Consider the following 19391-nt stretch of genomic DNA (forward strand, 5'->3'; position numbering starts at 1 on the left):
AGCTGATGATGCTAAAGGTGAGTCTGAAAAGATGAGTAGGATAAGCTAACTGAGTGTTACCCACCCCTGCTGCCCCAAACCAGCACCCGGAGAGCTTTTTACAGATTCTGGCACCACTACACATCTACCCCTCAGAATCCCTGAGAATAAGATCCAGAATCAGTGTGCTGTTTTGTTTTTTTTAAAGCTCTCCAAGTGATGTAGTTGTTCTGCTGTTCTGCTTTTAGGATCTACTGACCAAGGGAGGAAGGACTTCTATACATGGTCAGCAGATTCATTTGTTAATAAGTATTAGCGAGGTTTTACTGAAATCCAACACTGTGCCCCATCTTGTGCTAGGCATGGTGACACAAATATAAACAACACAATTTGTCCTCAGGGAGCCCATGGTTTAGTGCAGTTGTTCTCAGCCTGGGTGGGCATTAGAATCCCAACGAGTTTTTCAAAAAAGTATCCCTGGTCCCCTTCCAAACCAATGAAATCATCATTTCTGGGGCTGTAACCCAAGTGATTCAAGTCCAGCCAGATGTGAACGCCACTGGTCTATGAGAGGGACAGAGTGTCAGAGAATAGGACATTCTTGTGTGGGGTGGTGACGCAATGACAGAGACATCCTTGTAGAGGGAAGCGCTCTCCCCAGCTGGTGCTGGCTCTCCAGGGAAGAGGTCCTGGAATTGACTCTAAGAGGTGGAGGGGAATTGGTAAGGGTGGAGGCTGGGGATGAGGTTTGGATAGGGAATTCCACGCAGAGAGGACAATACTGGCACAACATAGAGGCGAGAAACAGCATGAAATGGCTAGTAAGCTATGGACAGTTCCCACAGTCCGGGCCATCTGTGGAGACTCCAGAACAGGGCTGGTGAATGGTTGCGGCTGGACAGGTGGCCAGAGGAGAAGGCTTAGATCTGTGTCAAACACTGGGAAATCATTTCAAAATTTTAAGTAGGGCAATAACATGGTCGCAGCGAGGTTTTTTTTTGTTTGTTTTTTTGTATTTTTCCGAAGCTGGAAACAGGGAGAGACAGTCAGACAGACTCCCGCATGTGCCCGACCGGGATCCACCCGGCACGCCCACCAGGGGCGACGTTCTGCCCACCAGGGGGCGATGCTCTGCCCCTCCAGGGCGTCGCTCTGCCACGACCAGAGCCACTCTAGCGCCTGGGGCAGAGGCCAAGGAGCCATCCCCAGCGCCCGGGCCATCTTTGCTCCAATGGAGCCTCGCTGCGGGAGGGGAAGAGAGAGACAGAGAGGAAGGAGAGGGGGAGGGGTGGAGAAGCAGATGGATGCTTCTCCTGTGTGCCCTGGCCGGGAATCGAACCCTGGACTTCCACACGCCAGGCTGACGCTCTACCGCTGAGCCAACCGGCCAGGGCCTCGCAGAGAGTTTTTAAAAGATAAGTTGGGGTGGTGTGAAGAATGGCTCTGAGGGGGATAGGACTGGCACCAGGGGACCTCAGTGGAGACTTCTGCAAGGTAAGACACAGGCCTGAGCCCAGACACAAGAAGAGGCAGGAATGGAGAGAAGGCTTGGTGATGGGTTGGGAATGGGGCCCGAGGAAGAGGAGGATTAAAAGGAGATGCTGAGTTTCAAGTTCATATGTCTGGGTAGATGGTGGTATGAATTGAGACAAAGAATAAGAACAGGAGCAGATTGGAGGTGGGGGACAAGTCCTCAGTTTTGGTCAGATTCCATCCAAAGCACTCGTGGGAACACCCAGGAGAAGCTGTCAGCTGTGAGTCGGAAGCTACAAGCAGAAGTCAGGGCTTGAGATAGCAACAGGAAGTTGTGAACAGACTGGTGGCAGCTGACCCGAGAGTAGATGGGATTACTCAGGGAGATAGTTCATGATGAGAGCAGTGGGCCGAGGGTGGATCCCTGGGGACACGTGCATCCAGTGGAAGTAAGAGGAGCCCAAAAAGGGGTTAGGAGAAACTGGAGAGAGGTGAGGACATTCTGGGGTGTGGGATCATGGTGCCGAGGGAGTAGAGAGTTACAGGGAAAAGGTGGCATCTCGTAGGTTACAGACTCCAAAGTGTCCATGATGACTGTCAAAAGCAGCATTGATGGAGTATTGATTGTGACTTGAGAAGTGAATGGGAAGTGAAAAAGTTTTGACCCTTTCCAGAAGTTTGATAAGAGCAATAAGAGGGAGTCTGGACATAGATGGGAGCAAGGGGTCAAGAGACAGATTTTTAGGAAGCACACTGACCCTCCTCCTTCTCCACCTACGGCTCTACCAGGGACACTACCACATCTCATCCAGCTTTCTGGTTTTCACCACCATTGCTCTTCTCACTTGGTTTGAACTACTCCCCCTTGGGGAGTCACTGACAGACACTGAGTTTCATCATTTTCCAATTATTTTTAACATACTCAGGTCTCATTGGACTGGCTATGCATTTCAAAGTCTGGCAGCTGCAACTGGGGGGGGGGGGAAGTTTGCAGCTCTGGAGTATAGAGGGAAGGAGGCAGAGGTATGAATTGGACTCTGGTTCTTCAGCAGAGGATAGCAATCTACAATGCCTCACTGGTGAGCTCCTGGGAGTTTGCAAGTGTTCTTCGATTTTTCTATCAGACGACTCCCAGAGTGGGGCTCAGCATGCTGCCCAGAATACTGTGATCCAATCTGCAGCCACAGATGGGTCCAGAAGGCACCACTGTTTCCCTAGAAACACTCCCTCTGTCAGGATGCAATCCTGGGGAGGTTCATCAGGGTTGGCACACTCTGACTGGTACGCATTGGCTTCTCAATATTCCTCCCAACTGCTGAGATGTCACTGGTGGTGGGAGTGTGCAACCCAACTCAAGCCCTTCCCCTATGGTGGGGAGAGGGGATGTCTAATGGCTTGTACCCATTGTCTAGCATACTTTCTTAATCACTCAGCCAGAGAAACATTAGGTTGGGGGAGAGGTTAGGAAACAGGGCCTTCATATGGAAGCTTTAAGCAAAGTTCAATCATTTCCTTATTAGGAAGAGAGAGCTGGAGCATTCTAAAGCACTCCCAAGGGGGAAGCCATAGCCTTGGGAGGAAAGAAGGAGGGCATGAGGTCAGCAGCTGTCTCATGTGGAATGCAGCATAAGCAATGATCCCCAAGCAGACAGGCTGCTAAGCAGACTGGGATGCCATGGCTGGCATCTGTTGGTTTCTTCCAACTCCGCCATCCCAGGTCATTTCCATATGACACACCACAAGGCTGAACACACTCACTAGAGAAACATTGCTTTCTCCCTTGTACTTCTGAAGTGGAGGTGATTAGAGGGCTAGAGGACAGTGGCAGGCAGTTACAGTATAGGGTTCTGTGAAGTTTAGAAGCAGCCTAAAAAATGTCCAGAATAGTTCACTTCTCTCCTGAAGGTCCCTGTAAGAGTGTATCCCATCTCCATCCATGTGGCTCAAAAAATCCCAAATGCATAAGAACATTCCATTTCTTTGGCCAAAGATGTGACGGAAAAGCTGGAATGCAATCTATAGGGAGATTAAGGTATATTTTATGAATTTTGGTAATGACTGATATATTTCTAAGTCAGGCCATGAACTACCTAATGTCAGAGAAGCCGAGGACCTGAGAACATATAGTAAACTTGGAGCTACCTGGTCAAATGTTCTCATTTAAAATGAGGACACTAAGGTCTGCAGAGAAGAAGTCCTATGTCAAACAGCTGACCAGGGATGGGGGTGGGGGTAAATCATGGCTTAGTGCCTCATCATCAGCACCCTTTCTTCAAAATGTAGTATGTTTGGGGGTTAGGAGTCCACTCTAGCATGGTAAACAAGACCCTCATTGACCTATAGGAAGAAGGATTTAGTCCCATGTGTGTTTGTGTTTTTTTCCCACCAAACCACAAGCAATCCATCCCCACAGGGGCTCCTTACCTCTTGGGGTATGTTCCATGCCATGTAGACATGGCTTTTAAACTCATCCATCCAGACTTCCGCTACCCTGAGGGCGTTCCTGCGGACATGGGAGGTGAGGTCTTCTGTGTAGGGCTTGTGGGCTCGCTCAATGTGGGCAATCCGAGAGCAGGGCAGGACCTCCACGCTCCCGCCACACTGCCACACCTGCAGAAGGCACAGAGCCACTCATCAGTACCCAGACCTGACTCCGTGCCTCCGCACCAGGCCACCGGCGATCACTTACCTGCGCATGGATGAGGCCAGCTCCTTTTACCTTGTCTCTCCAGACTGCTGTCGGCAAAGGGAGAGAGCCGTACCCTATTGACACTTCAATTGAGTTATTGAGTCACTAATTTGTGTCTTGTTGCTGTGGACTTAGCTGCAATAAACTAATACGCCTCCTCTCTCCATCGCTTTGCACCTTCCAGAGAAGAGACTAGACATTTCGTGACCCAAGGTCTGAGTTATCCTTGCCCCGAAGGAGAAGTTGACAAATCCCCGATAATGGTCTCTGCAGCAGTGCTGACCTGCGGGGACCATGTTATCTTTACATGGACCGCAGGGGCCTGGGCAAGGATTAGTGATCCCCACAGGGAGAGGGCAGGCACCCTTCTCCTACTCCATCTTTCCTGGGCCCTGAGTTCTGACAGAACCCAAGAGAGAGGGAGCTGCAAAGACTTTGCTAAATATGAGCTTGAACTGGATGCAATTTTATTTTGAAAAAATTTTTTTAATGACCTTGCATTCTGAGCATCGAGGGACAGTGTTTTGGAGCGGTTGCCGCGATCATTCCGCTCTGAACTTTCAATGTTCCGGAACATGCACATCCTTTTGTACCTTGAGGCTTTTGTCTATTTATAATTTTAGAATGCTCTCCCACTCCTTCTCCAGCTGCAAAAATATCCTCTCTTAGGACCCTGGCCGCATGACCCCTCTGCTGTGGGGTCTTTGCTCAGTTCTTGGGGCAGGGGCAGTGGCTTCCCCCTCTGGCCCGCAAAGCTCTTGGTATCACAACTCACCTGCTGAGAGGCCAGCCTTCTTCCCCGCTCTGTGTTTCTAGAGGGCAGAACCCATAGCTTGTTGATTTCTCATTTCTAGCACTTAAGATAACGCCTGGCACATAGAAGTACTTTGTAAGTACTTGTTGACTAAATAAAAGATTGATGCTTAATCAGTCATCAATAAATGGTTGATACTGAATAAATATGAGATGAATCTAAAATGCCTGGTCAGAGCTGATGAATGAGGCTTCTGAGGGAAAGCAATCAAGGTCTCTCGGTGGACAGCAGTGGACGCTTGTCAGGCGTTGTCACCTGGATAATGTTTACACATACACAAGGACCCATCAACAACCAGATGTCTTCATCCAAGATAAGGTTAATTTCCCCATGTTAGTCAGGATGAGAATTCCTTCCTAACCAACACCAGTTGATCCCTACAGGCTGTTAGAGTTGTCAGGCAATTTATTGGCTTACCACTTTCTAAGCATGTCCTGCACTTGGCACATTATTTAGGGCCAATGAAAAGGAAATAAATATCCCCACTGAGCATCCACCATGCTCCAGGCCCTGGACTGTGCTTGTGGGGAGGCAGTATGGCCTGGTACTTATGAGTCAACTGTTTGGGATCAAATCCTGGCTGTTTCTTACCACCAATGTAACCTTGAATAAGTCATTGGATCTCATCGTGGTTCAGTTTCCTCATCTCAGCCAGGGATCATAAAAGTACCTATCTCATGAAACTGTTGAGAAGATTAAAGTTATTATATGCAATGTGCTTAGAAAAATGTCTAGCACATAATAAGCCTTCCATCAATCTCTGCTATTACTATACGAATTACACAGCAGGCTCTTCAGGACACCTTGTGAGGTCATAGTTATTGTCTCTAATTCCAAGTGAAGAGACTGAGACTAATGGCTGTCCCTTGCCCAAGACCACACAACTGGTACTGAAGACAAAAGGATCTGTCTGACACCCACTGAAGCTAAAGAAAGACTCCATGCGGCCCTGGCCGGTTGGCTCAGTGGTAGAGTGTCGGCCTGGCATGCAGGAGTCCTGGGTTCGATTCCCGGCCAGGGCACACAGGAGAGGCACCCATTTGCTTCTCTACCCCTCCCCCTCTCCTTCCTCTCTGTCTCTCTCTTCCCCTCCCACAGCCGAGGCTCCACTGGAGCAAAGATGGCCCGGGCGCTGGGGATGGCTCTGTGGCCTCTGCCTCAGGCGCTAGAATGGCTCTGATTGCAACAGAGCAACACTCCAGAGGGGCAAAGCATCACCCCCTGGTGGGCATGCCGGTTGGATCCCGGTTGGGCGCATGCGGGAGTCTGTCTGACTGCCTCCCTGTTTCCAGTTTCGGAAAAATGAAAAAAAAAAAAAAAAAAGAAAGGCTCCATGCTCCCTCAGGGTAACCTTAGGAGCGCACACCACCGTGCACCTGAATTTCTGTGACCTATCCAACCTGGGACTTAGGCTGATTTCCAATTCACTTTGCTTGGATTTTCAGTGGAAGCCTGTTAATGCTCTGAATATGTTATTGACAACACATGGTGTCAGGGTAATTATTCTTTTTTGCAACTGGAACCAGAGGCTATTACTTGCCATATTTCAGCAACACAACACAAAACAGGTTTCATAACAAAGCTCTTCCGTTACAAGGCCTGTTTCTCAAAGAGTCAGTTCACCAGGTCACCTTAGAGTGCGTGATCCCGCTGGTTGTAATTGGAAAAGCAGCGGCAGCACTTCCCACCATGGCCTTAGTCACACAGTAAGAGGAGCCCACGAACTCACCAGGGAGCTCTTGAATCCTCCCCTTTCCCCACCCTGCTGCCACCGCCCTTGTGCAGACCAAGTCAGGTCTCATCTGAACCCTGCAAGAGCCTCCAAACAATTGATTTCCTCTTGCCTTCCTCCTCCAGTCTCTTCTCCACACAGCAGCCAGAGGAGGCTTTTGAAGATGTGGATTGGATCTCCTGCACAGGGCCTCCCCAGCACAGCCCCTGAGGCTCCTAAGGGCCTGGCCGCCGCCCACCCTCCCGCCTCCTTCCTGCCTTTCCCCAGGCTCTGTGCTACAGCCACGCTGAAATGCTTTCACTTCCCCCAGAGTGCCGGGGTTTTCTCCCACCTCTGGACCTCTACACATGCAATTGCCTGCCCCTGCCTCTGCTCCGCTTCCCCTGACTCATCCTCAGGGTGTCAGTCAGCATCACATCACTGCACCCCCTTCAACCAGGTTAGCCTGTGGTGCTCTGTGGTCCTGCCCTGTCTATCCCAATCACAGCACTTTTGTACTTGCTGTTTAATTATCTTCTCCAGATCCCACTGCAGGCATGTGCCAAGTGGTACCTAGGACAGATCGTGGGTCTCTAGCAGAGGGGGCTGCCGGGAGGGAGAGGCACAGTGCTTTAGCACAGCTTTGAAGCCAGCAGGAACTGGAGTCTGGTGTTCACCTCCGCTACCTGCTGCCGTTACCACCTCTGGCAGGCTGCTTCCCTCAAGCCTCAGTTTCTCCCGGTGGCAGAGGGAGGTGACATGAGCATATCTTTAGCCTGTCCTGCCTCAGCGTGAGCACTGTATGGGGGCAGTCGAGGAGGTGGGGACAGGACATCTGGGTTGATTCTAGCCCTGAATGAGTGGCAGCTCTAGGCTACCTAACCTCTTGTCTATAAAGACATGTGACAGTGGTTTCTGCTCTGGGCTGTGGGCTCGGGAAGCTCCTGTCATAGTGCTGGGAACACCGTAAACCCCCAGTCTGCACCCATTACTATTTCTTTATTATAAACATTATAACTGTCGCTATTTGGCTTCTCTGCATATCCACCTTCAGGGAGCAGAGGACTCGCCTGCCTGGCTGTCTTCCAGAGTACTCCTCTTCCCCCCACTGCACACCCCCTCAGGAGGCTGGGAGCCCTTGTGAACCTAGGGGTCATCTCCACTCTCCTCTCTTCTGTGAAAAGAACCCCATTCGTGGAGAGGGTGACAAGCCTTTGGATTGTTGGCAGCTTCTGGGCATTTGTCCGCCACTTCTGGAGCCCGCCCAGTGACACTGAAGTAAGCAAGAGAAAGCCTGTGCTCTCCCATCCCCAGGTGGCTCCTGCTGACCAGTGGTTGACATAGAGAGATTCTCACAAGTCTCCCTCACGACAGCTGATCTCTGAGACCATCTCATGGGCAGTAGACAAAGAATAGGACAGGAAATCATGGGCATTTGGACTTCATGGAGGATGATGTCAGGATACTTCCCTGCAGGCTAGGGAGGGGCAGGGGATGGGCCATGAGAGACAGGGAGCTGGGCCAGGACACACATCACAGCCGGTGTACTATAGGAAGACCCAAGCCAGATGGAGGCTAGAGACATCAGGGACTGTGCCAGAGAAGCAATGTTACTGGGGGAGGGCAAATATGTAGGAAAGACCGATGGTTTAGCACTGCAAATTCTAGAGGGGGGCGCATGCCAAGAGGAGAGAGGGCAGGGGAGGTGGGTACTAGTGGGGGTGCTGAGAACTAAGACCAAGGGTCAGTGACCAAGAAGGCCGATGAAGTCGCAAGAAACAGGAAGCAACTGCCAGGAGGCAGAAGTTAATTTTTACATAATGTGAATGTGACCTTGGCTCGTTATAACAAATGAAGCACATGCTAGTCTTCCAGGCACCGAGGACACCCGACAGCATGTCAGCCCAGGGTTGGACCTCATGGTTTCCAGATGGGCACTGGTCAACATGCTTCTTGACCACACCAAATTCTTTCCTGTCTCTGTGCCTTTCCATCTGCTATTCCAACTGTCTCGAATAATCCTCTCTCCACTTATTACCCAGCTCAAATATTACCTTCTTTGACCTGCCCAGTCTAAATTAGATCTCCTCTGAATACTTTTAGTGCCCCATCCTTTTTATTGATACTTATTCACGATATTTCTATTTATGTATTTATCTTTCAATGTTGTTCCCCTACCCTCCTGCTAGACTGTAAGCTCCAGGAAGATAAGGATCACCTTGTATACACCAGCACAGGGCTGCGAATATATATTAATAACTGTGCTCTCAATGAGCGATTCTAGCCCTCCAAGAGCCCTGGGCTTTAACTATAGACAGACAGTTTTTAGTTGCTCAGCAAGATCCCTTAATAAAGGCGATAAACATAAAATGTGGCCAGATTTTACTGAACACAGTGATCTTCAAACTCAAGTGGTTTTTCAGCAGAGTTCTGACATTTAAGTGCATGCTGCTGCAACCAGAAAGAGTTACTTTGGCTGCAGAGCTCAAATTAACATCATAAAACCTGGGAAGTCATCAAATGGGCATGGGTAAGAGCAAGCGGCTTTTTCTCTCAGAAACTTGAACTCCCGAGAGAAGTCTTCAACCTTGCCAATCCCTGCTTTTGCCCACAGAGTAGCTGCTGGGCCTGCCCCTAGATGTGACCAAGTACCTGAAGCAGATTATGAGTAACAGTTATGCAGTGAAATAAAATCCCACTCACCACCAGCCCTTCCCAGAGAGCCCTGCTGGTGAGATTGTTTCTGAAAAGGTTTGAAACACTCACCTGGGAACTACAAGAAAGCATGCAGGTCTTAGAAACCGGTGGAGAGGGTTTAAATCCTGCCTCTGTTGCACATTAGCCTTTGATTTGGAATGGTCCTTGGATGTCAGTTGCCTTTTTATTAAGAATAATGATAGCTTGGGTGGTTGAAAGGAGATGCTGTATGAAAAGCTCCCCCCAGCAAAGACACAGTGGGTTCTTAGGGAAGATCAGGTTCCTTTCCCTTCCCAGGACTGGGAGCTGCTGGTACAAGGTCAGGCTCATCAGACTGAGTTTATGTTTGACACATATATAAATACGCTTTTCCCCCTCCCAAGCCTCCGTGTCTCCCAGCCAAATGGAGGAGCTGGACTCAATAATGTTTTAGATCCCTCTACTTCCTGCATTGTGTGACTGAGTTTTCTGGCCAGTACCTCCAAAGATGCCCAGTATTTGAGACCCAACTGGTTGAGTTGTAAATTGGGAGTTGTAAAATAGGGAGTCATTGAAGGCAAGGCAACAGAATGCATTGTGACAATCTCTCCTGCTCAGAGATTTGAGATCACTCTGCAGTCTGTGCCAGGAATAGCAAATAACACTCCTCTGTTAAACCCACTCACTTGTTAATGTCCTTCTGAAGCACGCTGTTGAGAAGGATCCTGAGACTCTCTGGGCTCAGTGGAAAAGCACACCATAGTTTATTAGTGATACCTACTGTGGGAAAGGGATTGGGAGCGGCGGCACCTTGGCTTTGTACTTCAGAGCCATGGTCCACAGCCCAAGATCACAAATCCTTTCCAGCTTTTATCTCCCTATGACTTTCAGTGAGCTCTTTGCTCTGGGTGAAATTTCCCACTGTTCCCTTAGCCCAACAATCCTCTTTTCTGCTCCCCATCCACCCAAAGCCAATCTAGCCCAATCCAGATTCCTGAAACACATGATTTGTATCATTCAAGTGGTCCTTACTTCTTGGCTTGTGTTCTTATGTTTTTATGTGGAGCTGTTTTACCTAACTTGACTGTGAAATGCTGAGACAAGAGTAGAAAGCCAAACCAGGCAGGTTGTGGGGAGAAAGAGGAGGAGGATGGGGGCTGAGGCTGAGGCCTGAGCTGGCAGAGGACCAGAGTCATTCACAGAGTGGTCTGAGGGTCACACATGCGGGCAAAGGCACCGAGCAAGGCGAGGCGGGACACTCCTTCAATTCTGCCCCACAGGCACCTAGTCCTGGCCCTACACAGGAGTAAGAGGGTAAGAGACTGACCAGGTGGTGGCGCAGTGGGTAGAGCATAGTATTGGGACACAGAGGACCCAGGTTCGAAACCCCAAGGTTGCCAGCTTGAGTGCAGGCTCATCTGGTTTGAGCAAGGCTCACTAGCTTGAGTCCAAGGTCACTGGCTTGAGCCCCAGGTCACTGGCTTGAGCAAGGAGTCACTTGGTCTCCTGTATCCCCCGGTCAAGGCACATATGAGAAAGCAGTCAATGAACAACGAAGGCACCGCAACAAAGAATTGATGCTTCTTATCTCTCTCCCTTCCTGTCTGTCTGTCCCTATCTGTCCCTCTCTCTGTCTCTTTCTGTCTCTGTCATATAAAAAGAGAAGAACAAGAAGAAGAAGAAGAAGAAGAAGAAGAAGAAGAAGAAGAAGAAGAAGAAGAAGAAGAGGAGGAGGAGGAGGAGGAGGAGGAGGGGGAGGAGGAGGAGGGGGGAGGAGGAAGAGGAAGAGGAGGAGGAGGAGGAAGAAAGAAGAAGAAGAAGAAGAAGAAGAAGGAGGAGGAGGAGGAGGAGGAGGAGGAGGAGGAAGAGGAGGAGGAGGAGGAGGAGGAGGAGGAGGTAAGAGAGGTCAAGGCTAAGACCAAATCCAGGGGCCATCACCAAGCCAGGGTCAAGAGTGGGAGGTGGTGGAGGAGCTGGGATGGGGAGGATGTGAAACCCAGAATCACCCTCCTTCCAAAATGCATCTCATCTCCACCTGGCAACCATCAGTCTCCAGAGAAAGATCACATTCCTTCACACAGTCCACGAGATCCCTGAGATCTGGGCCCTCCTGTTCGCTGCAGCTTCAACTTTTACCCTCTGCAGTCTAGTCTCACCGACTTCTCTTAGTCCCTACGGCAGACCAGGCTCTTGGCTTTCTCCCACCCCCTCCACGCCATTCCCTTTGCTGGAGTTTTCTCCGCATCCTCCCCTGACCACCTGCATTTATTTGCCCGGCTAAGTCCTACCTCCTTCCTGGGCTGCCCTAAATTTGGTTAAATGACTCTGCTATGCAGTCCCATAGCACCCGTACTTCCCCTTGCACAGCACTTATGATCGCTGTGTGTGTGCATAAAACTCATATATATGTACGTACAGTGTAAAGGCACATAATACAAGGGACAAATGTTTCCTTAGCACCTGCTTAAGAAACAGTACATTGGCAAGAACTTAGAAATCTCCGCATGCTCCTTCTTACCCCTACAGGTATCCATTCTCCTGAATTTTGTTAATAATTTCCTTGCCATTAACCTAAACTGCCTGTTTAGTTGTAGTTTTCGCTGTTTTTGCATGCTATACAAATGGAAGCATATTGTCTGCATTCTGCAAGTTGCTTCTCGCTTCATTTATTTTCATCACCATTGTGTTCCATTGTATAAATACATGGCAGTTTATTTAGGCATTCTCCCGGTGGTTGGCAGTCTGGTTGTTTCCAGTCCTATGAATAGTGCTCTTTGGAAGAATCTTACATGAGTCTCCTGGTGCCCACGAGCGGGAGCCTTTCAGTATATCCACACTACAGCGGAATGTTGGGGGCACACGTTATTCACAAAGTCAACCTGTTTAGGGACAGTGAGACTCATCCAGAGGCAGTTCCCGAGTCCCGCCCCCACCAGCCCAGACGAGCACTCACGTTGTTTCACAATCTCGCTAACATTTGGCATTGTCCAACGTTTTAATTTTTGTCAATCCAATGGATATAAAATTCATTCTCACTGTAGTTTTAATTTGCAAATCTCTAATTACTAGTGAGATGGATTTTTCTTTTTCCTGTTTATGGGCCCACAGTACCAGACTGTGAGGGAAGGCTATGGCCACCCTGCTCTCACTGAGGGACCTGCAGTGTCTAAGCAGGGCCTGGCACATGACAGAGACTTACTGCATGAAGGATGGACAGAGAGCTGGGCTGTAGTTCCGAATTATCCCCACACTACATTACTTGGTGCTCTCCCAGGTTTCCAAGGGTAAATATTTTGTTATTTTAAAGTATAAAGAAACATTTTAAAAGTCTAACAAAGCTTATTCTTCCATCAGACCTCACTGAAAAACTCTCCCTGGGGATACAGTTTCCCAAGCCATCCTCTTACAATAAACACTGCCAAAGAGACTTCTGGACAGAATTGCTGCTTGGGGAAAAACTCATGCTTTTTCTTGGAAGGTGTCCCTGAAGGGGTCTGATTTGGGGTCAGCTCTAAGAAGCATTTGAAGCAGTTTTCCCATTTGCAAGAGATTCCTCCTAAGTATCAGAAGGCAGCAGGAGTCATAAGGCAGAATTCCAAGGAAAGACCAGCTGGGCTGGAATGTCTAGAAGCCTTTCATGAAGAAAATGTTAAGAGGCCATTTTGCAGGGACTGGAGATTTGTTGAAATAGCTGCTTACCTATAGGACACCCAGGGGCAGCAATGGCGCCCAGCGTGGCACACGAGCCCATCACACACAGAAGACCCAGCTTGTCCTCAGACCCTAATGCTCTGACTGTAAAGACTGCAGCCTTGGGAGTTCATTTTCTCATGGAAGATTTCCCGAGGCTCTCTCGGCAAACACGGTCATTGAGATTAGAAGCCATTCTCTAATGGTTCCAGCCAAGGAGACTTTATTTATGATTATCTCAAATCTCCTATCAGCCAACAGGCCTTATTAATACTGTCCAAATTCCAGCTAGGATGGACTCAGAATAAAAATAAAGAAAAGGAAGAGCTCAGGCCGGGCTATACTGGGGTTAGGGAAGCAGAGACAGGAGTAGGGTGGGCTTCAAGGTTGTGGCAGACTCCCATTGCTAGTTAATACCCGTGTGCTTCTCAATACCTCTCAGACTTCCTTACAGTAGGGAGGGGCCATGTGAGCATCTCAACCAATCGAATGAGAAAGGAAATGACAGCTGTCTCTTCCTGGCCAAGGTGGGTAAGTATCCAGTGCGGAAAGCCTGTCAGCACTTCTACCCCTTTCCATCCCAATCTACGTATGTTTAAGCCAAAACGACCTTGTAGTTCCAAGATGGAAAGAACCCACAAGAGAAGCAACCTGAGTCCCTCAGTCACCACATGGAGAATCGCTGCTGAGGAGAACCACCCACCCTTCAGGGGACTGTGATGTGAGCAGGAAGTAAACTTGTCTTAGGTTAAGTCTCTGGGATTTAAGGGCTGCTATTGTAGCTTGTGATAATTGCCCTCATTAATATAATCTACCAGTGTGTAAAGAGCTAAGGAGACTAGAGAGGCTTGGGGTTGAGCCAAGGAGCACTGATAACCAGAGGTTCAGTCTATTGGGTGAGACTTTGTAGCAGACGGTTCAGGCCTGGGGAGAGATTGATTGTCCAGAAAGTGACAGCTCCCCAAATCCATATGATGAGTCAATTGAGAGCAGGACTTCACTAGAGGATAAAGATTTAGCCTGCTATCAGAGAGTAGATGTATTCTCAGGGGATGAGAGAAGATGCTGCTAGGGGTACAGAGGGTGTTAGGACCCTAGTAAAACAGGCTGCAGGTTAGGGTCTGGTTCAAGTTCAGAACTAGGGCAGAGGTCAGAAAGCCCAAGGAAAAGTCAGCAGGTGGAAGAAAAAAAGGCCAGGACCTGAAGGTCAGGCACGGCGCAAGGTCTGTCAGACAACCACAGCTAGCAGCCCTGTGGCAGCTCCATTAATCCCAGAACGAGTATGGGAGGCTGGGAAGGCTGGCTAGTACCAGTCCAGGCATTTCTATAGAACAAAAACTATAGAAGCTCCAAGTTCAGAGGCAAAAGTACTGCCCAAATTCCAAACAGGGTCCCACTGACACATGTGCTGTCTATTCTAATTGTGTTTTTGTTTTGAACTAAGATCTCTGGCCCGTTACCATCACTGGTGCTACCAGAGAATGCTAATGAGCTTGAATGTCAAGGGACTTGGAGAGCAATTTTCTGAAATCCATATAAAACCATTCCCATCCCTAGTCTGAGAGTCATTTTTATCAGATAACTTGGCCCCTTCGTTTCCTTGGGAGCGTTCAGAGCCCTCTCTGGTGAGTTAAGTCCCTTTGAATTGCTGTGAGCGCCTTTTCTTTGTGGATATGTTCAGGAAAGCTTGCTCTATCCAGCTGCTATTCGCAGCTGATCCCCTGGACTATGTTTAATCTATACTTATTTATATGAAGATGAACCACTTAATCATTTAAAGTGTTTACCTTATTATGTCTTTAATCAGTGGCTGTTTCTTTACTTTCTCAGAAGTTTAATCTAATCAGAAACAAATCCCACACATATGAATGGCTCATTAGCATGTCCCAATCAAATTCCAATTGACTGCCTATATCAGATGCCCCCTCAAAACAGTGACACTGACCCATGACAAGTCAAGAGAGTCCTATTTAAAATGCAGGGCAACCAGGAATCACTAGAGGAAAGAATATACTGTCACCCCAGCATAGTGGGGGCCAGCTCATAGGTGATAGTTGACTCATGTGTCAGTGAGACAGCAGAGGTGGGGAACTTCAGCAGTTTGGCAGACCCTGGTGCAGACATTAGAAAAAGGTATATGTCCGGCCCACGCATTACCCCCACATTCGGCTCCATGGGACCCTCGAGGTTAACCTTTTGATAATAAAAATGAATTGGAGATGCTGAACAGTCTCTCATTCTGAAATGGCATTGGGTCTAAGAAGCTTTCCTCTTACTCCGTTGAAATTCAGATAAAGAAAGTGGAGGTGCTAGGTCTTCACTTAAAGGGATTTGTCCTTTTCATACACATCAAAATGAACGGTCAGCTTGGGTATCATCTCTGAATGGAATCTATAGAAAACTGACATTAAAGATGGGCTTTACAAAAGAGGTCAAGATGGCAGTATAGTAGAAGAGTAGAGGAACTCACAGATCACCTCCCGTCATTTCTTGGGTGAGCAAACTGAAATTCAAGGTCACATAATAATTTAGAAGCAGAGTAGGAAATGTATCTAAGACCTTTGCTCCTTGGAAGACAGGAGGTCACTGTGGTTCAGAGCACAGGCTCTGGGATTAAACAGTCTTAATAATCAAAGCCTGCATTTCCTGGGATGGTGACTTTAAGCAATTCATCGCACCTTCTAAAATCCAGTTTCCTTGTCTGCGAAATGAAGACAAAAATGATACATTGCAAAAATAGTTGTTTTGAGAATTCGATGAGGTAATGCATGCAGAGGGTTTATATCAACAGCCAGCACAAGTTTAAAGCCCACAAAGTATTAGGTATAATTATTATCACGGTAAGGTTCCACTGATGGTGAGATTCACCACTGCTTTCATAAGAGCTTTTCAGGCAGTAGGAAACACTGCATTCCTCTGAGCTTGAGATGCGTGTATCTAACCACCTGTGTCGCCATCCCTTGCGTGTCTCTCAAGCACCATAAGCTTACTTTGTCCACAACGTTCTTTGTTGTCTTCCCTGCCTCCCCATCTGTCCTTTACTCTCTCCCTCATCAACCAAGCCTGAAACCTGCATAAATAATTATGTAATTGACCCATAATTATGTCATCTTTCTCTCCACTACATCCAATTATATCAGCAAATGCAGTCAGTTCTACCTCCTAAATATACCTTAAATTTAATCACATCTCTCATTCTGCCCAACCAACATCCTGGACTAGCTGCCATTATCTTTGTGTGGACAAATCTATCAAAGCCTCCTAACAAGTCTCTTTGCTTCAACCCTTGTTGACCACCAATCCATCTTCTAGAATTATAAATCAGATCATGTCCTTTCTCGGCTTTAATTCAATTCAACAATTATTTATTGAGCACATAATATGTGCCAGGCATTATTGTATGAGATGGGAATTTTGTTACAGAACAAAACATATAAAGTCCCCAACTTTTTGGAACTTAAATTCTATGTTTTCCATTGTAGCACTTGCTATGGACTAAACTGTGTCCCTTCTAGTTCGTATGTTAAAGTTCTAACCCGCATGTGACTGTATTGGAGATAGAACCTTTAAGAAGGTGAATAAGGTTAAAAGTTATAAGGGTGAAGCCCTGATCAGACAGAACTGGCATCCTTATAAGAAAGGGAAGAGACACTAGAGCTCTCTCTATCTGCCATTTAAAGACACAGCAAGAAGGTGGTAGTCTGAAAGTCTGGAAGAAGGCTCTTATCAAAACCCAACCACGCTGGCATCTTGATCTCAGACTTCCAGCTTCCAGAATAATGAGAAAACAAACTCCTATTGTTTCAGCCACCCAGTCTCTGGTATGCTGTTTTGGTAGTCCCAGTTAACTAATACAGCACTAATGGCAATTGTTACTATACATCTATTTTTTCTTTTGTTCCTTTGTATCAGCTGTCTGGTCTGTTATACCATTAGCTCCTCCAGAGGAAAGGGGTTTTGTTTACCTTTACATCACTGTATGCCCCATGTTAAACATTGTATACTCAATGTCACATATGGTAGGCCCCTAACAAGTAATGTCAAGTGAATGAACTGCATCAAATGTACACATAAAATTATAAGTTGCGTGATCTGATGTCCTGATTTGCCCATGACAATACTGGTTGATACGTGCTGTTCCAGTGTAATTTTATTAATAGTATCCCTTTCATTTTCAAGAAAGTTTTGGATTGGATAATATATTGTAATATTTGTATATTTATTATTTATTTATATATGCCAAATTTGTAAGGCAAACCTGATTTCAGAAACATTAAAATCCAAAATAAGTACCTGTCTTGAATTCACAGTATTACTGTTTTCTCTCTCTTATTCCACGTTTTCTTTATGTGATTACAATTCCTGTGCAGTAAAAACTGAGCAAGTCTTCCAGACCCTCACTCCCTGGCAAGCAGGATCTGAAGCAGGCGTAAAGAACAAAGTCCAGCATGGCACACTCCGCTCCACCACCGCTGGGTTCTGCGCCATGGAAGAAAAGGGGCTGGGGACCGGTGCCTCGGACCGTCTGAAACTAGACAGGCAGCACAGACATAGAGAGAGGGGACCGAAAGGAGTCAGTGTTATTCCCTGGGGCAGTTCACCAGGGGTTAACTCTTTATTTTCAAGACTGACTTTATAGTCAGGTAAGCCTTGCTTGATAGAACAATGAGTGTGTAGAGGGTAATGTCTGTAAATTGTCACTGACAAGCACTGGGTAAATTTCCTCACAGGGATCCCCCCCCCCCCTTGCGTGGCTTTACAGTGTAAAGAGCATTTGTAATGGGAATAAATGTCTCTGTGTTTCCCTTCTGCAATTTTATACATTTAACTATTAGGTCTTGTCAAAAGAAAACCAACATCTGAATGGTGATGATGAGGATGAAGATGATGATGATAAAAAGGAGGAGTAGGAAGAGGAGGGGGAAAGGAGGGGAAGGAAGAGGAGCTGGTCCTGTTTCTATCAGTCATTCTGAACAACTAATTCTAGCCTTGCCCGCGGTCCTTCCCTGGAAAATTAGAACCACAGTGTAATGATAGCAAAAAGCTACCTTTCAGGACATGATACAAAACAGCAGGCAGATTCAACTAAAGAAAAACAAAACACAAAAAAGAAAAGGAGAGAGAGGAAATGACCCTCCAGAACTTGAACATACATTGCTGGCTCCCAGGTTTATTATTATTATTACTTGCTTTTTGCTTCCCCACATCAGGAAATTAAATATAGATACATTACTATTAGCTGATTTATAGTGTATAATCAAATTTTATTAATTGTTCCAATAATGGCCTTTCTAGCCATTTCCCCCCTTGGTCCCAACTTCTTTAAGAGAATAAAAATTTCTTCCAGCTTGACTCTCAAAACTCTTTAATAACTGTTACCTCTTCCATGAGTTTATTAATGTTATTTCTCTACGGCTCCCTCACTGAACACGGTTTAGAAACATAACCGCGCAGCCTCTTCCAGCGTAAACTTGCCCCTGGGCGCTCTCCCCATTCTACTCCCCACTGCTTCTCGGAGTTGCTTCATTTTGTACTTTTTTCACTGCTTCGTTCTTTAGGGATGAATTTTGCACTTATCTTTACTAATCACAAAACTCAACCTGACCTGTGGTGGCACAGTGGATAAAGAGTCAACCTGGAACGCTGAGGTCACTGGCTCAAAACTTTGGCCTTGCCTGGTCAAGGCACATATGGGAGTTGATGCTTCCTGATCCTCCCCCTTCTCTCTCTCTCTCTCTCTCTCTCTCTCTCTCTCTCTCTCTCTCTCTCGCACATACACACACACACACACACACACACACATCTCTAAAATAAATAAAAGTTAAAAAAAAAAATTTTTACAACGTCCTGTTAAGCTGCATCTGTTTGGTGGCCAGTTTGTAATTGTGATGAGCTCATGGCTGATGCGTTAGAGGTAACATGCTATGGCAGAGACAACTTCCTCTCAACGTTTTCAGGTGCCTCTGGCTGTGGGCACAACAGAACAATTTGCTCCTGGGCTTGGGGCACCAACCTTCCCTCATACATGAGATCACAAGCAGGAGAGACCCCCAAACCTAGCGGTTTAGGCCTCACAGACCTTAGGTTGCTCAGACCTCAGGGCCCTGGGAATTTCAGGCTCCATGGTCCCAGAGGCCACATCTAGTAGCACACATCCCAGTAGAGCAGGGCTAGCTATTGCTGGCCACCTAGAAGCAAACTAAAAATTCAACCACTCTAGGCCTGACCAGGCAGTGGCGCAGTGGATAGAGCATTGGACTGGGATGTGGAAGGACCCAGGTTCAAGACCCCGAGGTCGCCAGCTTGAGCGCAGGCCCATCTGGTTTGAGCAAAAGCTCACCAGCTTGGACCCAAGGTTG

General features: G+C 47.4%; 1 protein-coding gene across 2 annotated transcripts in view; it reads right to left on the minus strand.

Annotated features, from left to right (window-relative positions):
• The window catches only part of GALNT18 (polypeptide N-acetylgalactosaminyltransferase 18), a 369121-nt gene that overhangs the window by 57109 nt on the left and 292621 nt on the right, over nt 1-19391 (minus strand). For both annotated transcript variants that reach the window (XM_066250967.1, XM_066250966.1), the window contains exon 7: nt 3877-4062. In XM_066250967.1, coding sequence (XP_066107064.1) covers nt 3877-4062 — 186 coding nt within the window. The remainder of the gene's footprint in view (nt 1-3876; nt 4063-19391) is intronic.

Source organism: Saccopteryx bilineata, chromosome 1 (assembly GCF_036850765.1).
Source record: "Saccopteryx bilineata isolate mSacBil1 chromosome 1, mSacBil1_pri_phased_curated, whole genome shotgun sequence".
Taxonomy (NCBI): domain Eukaryota; kingdom Metazoa; phylum Chordata; class Mammalia; order Chiroptera; family Emballonuridae; genus Saccopteryx; species Saccopteryx bilineata.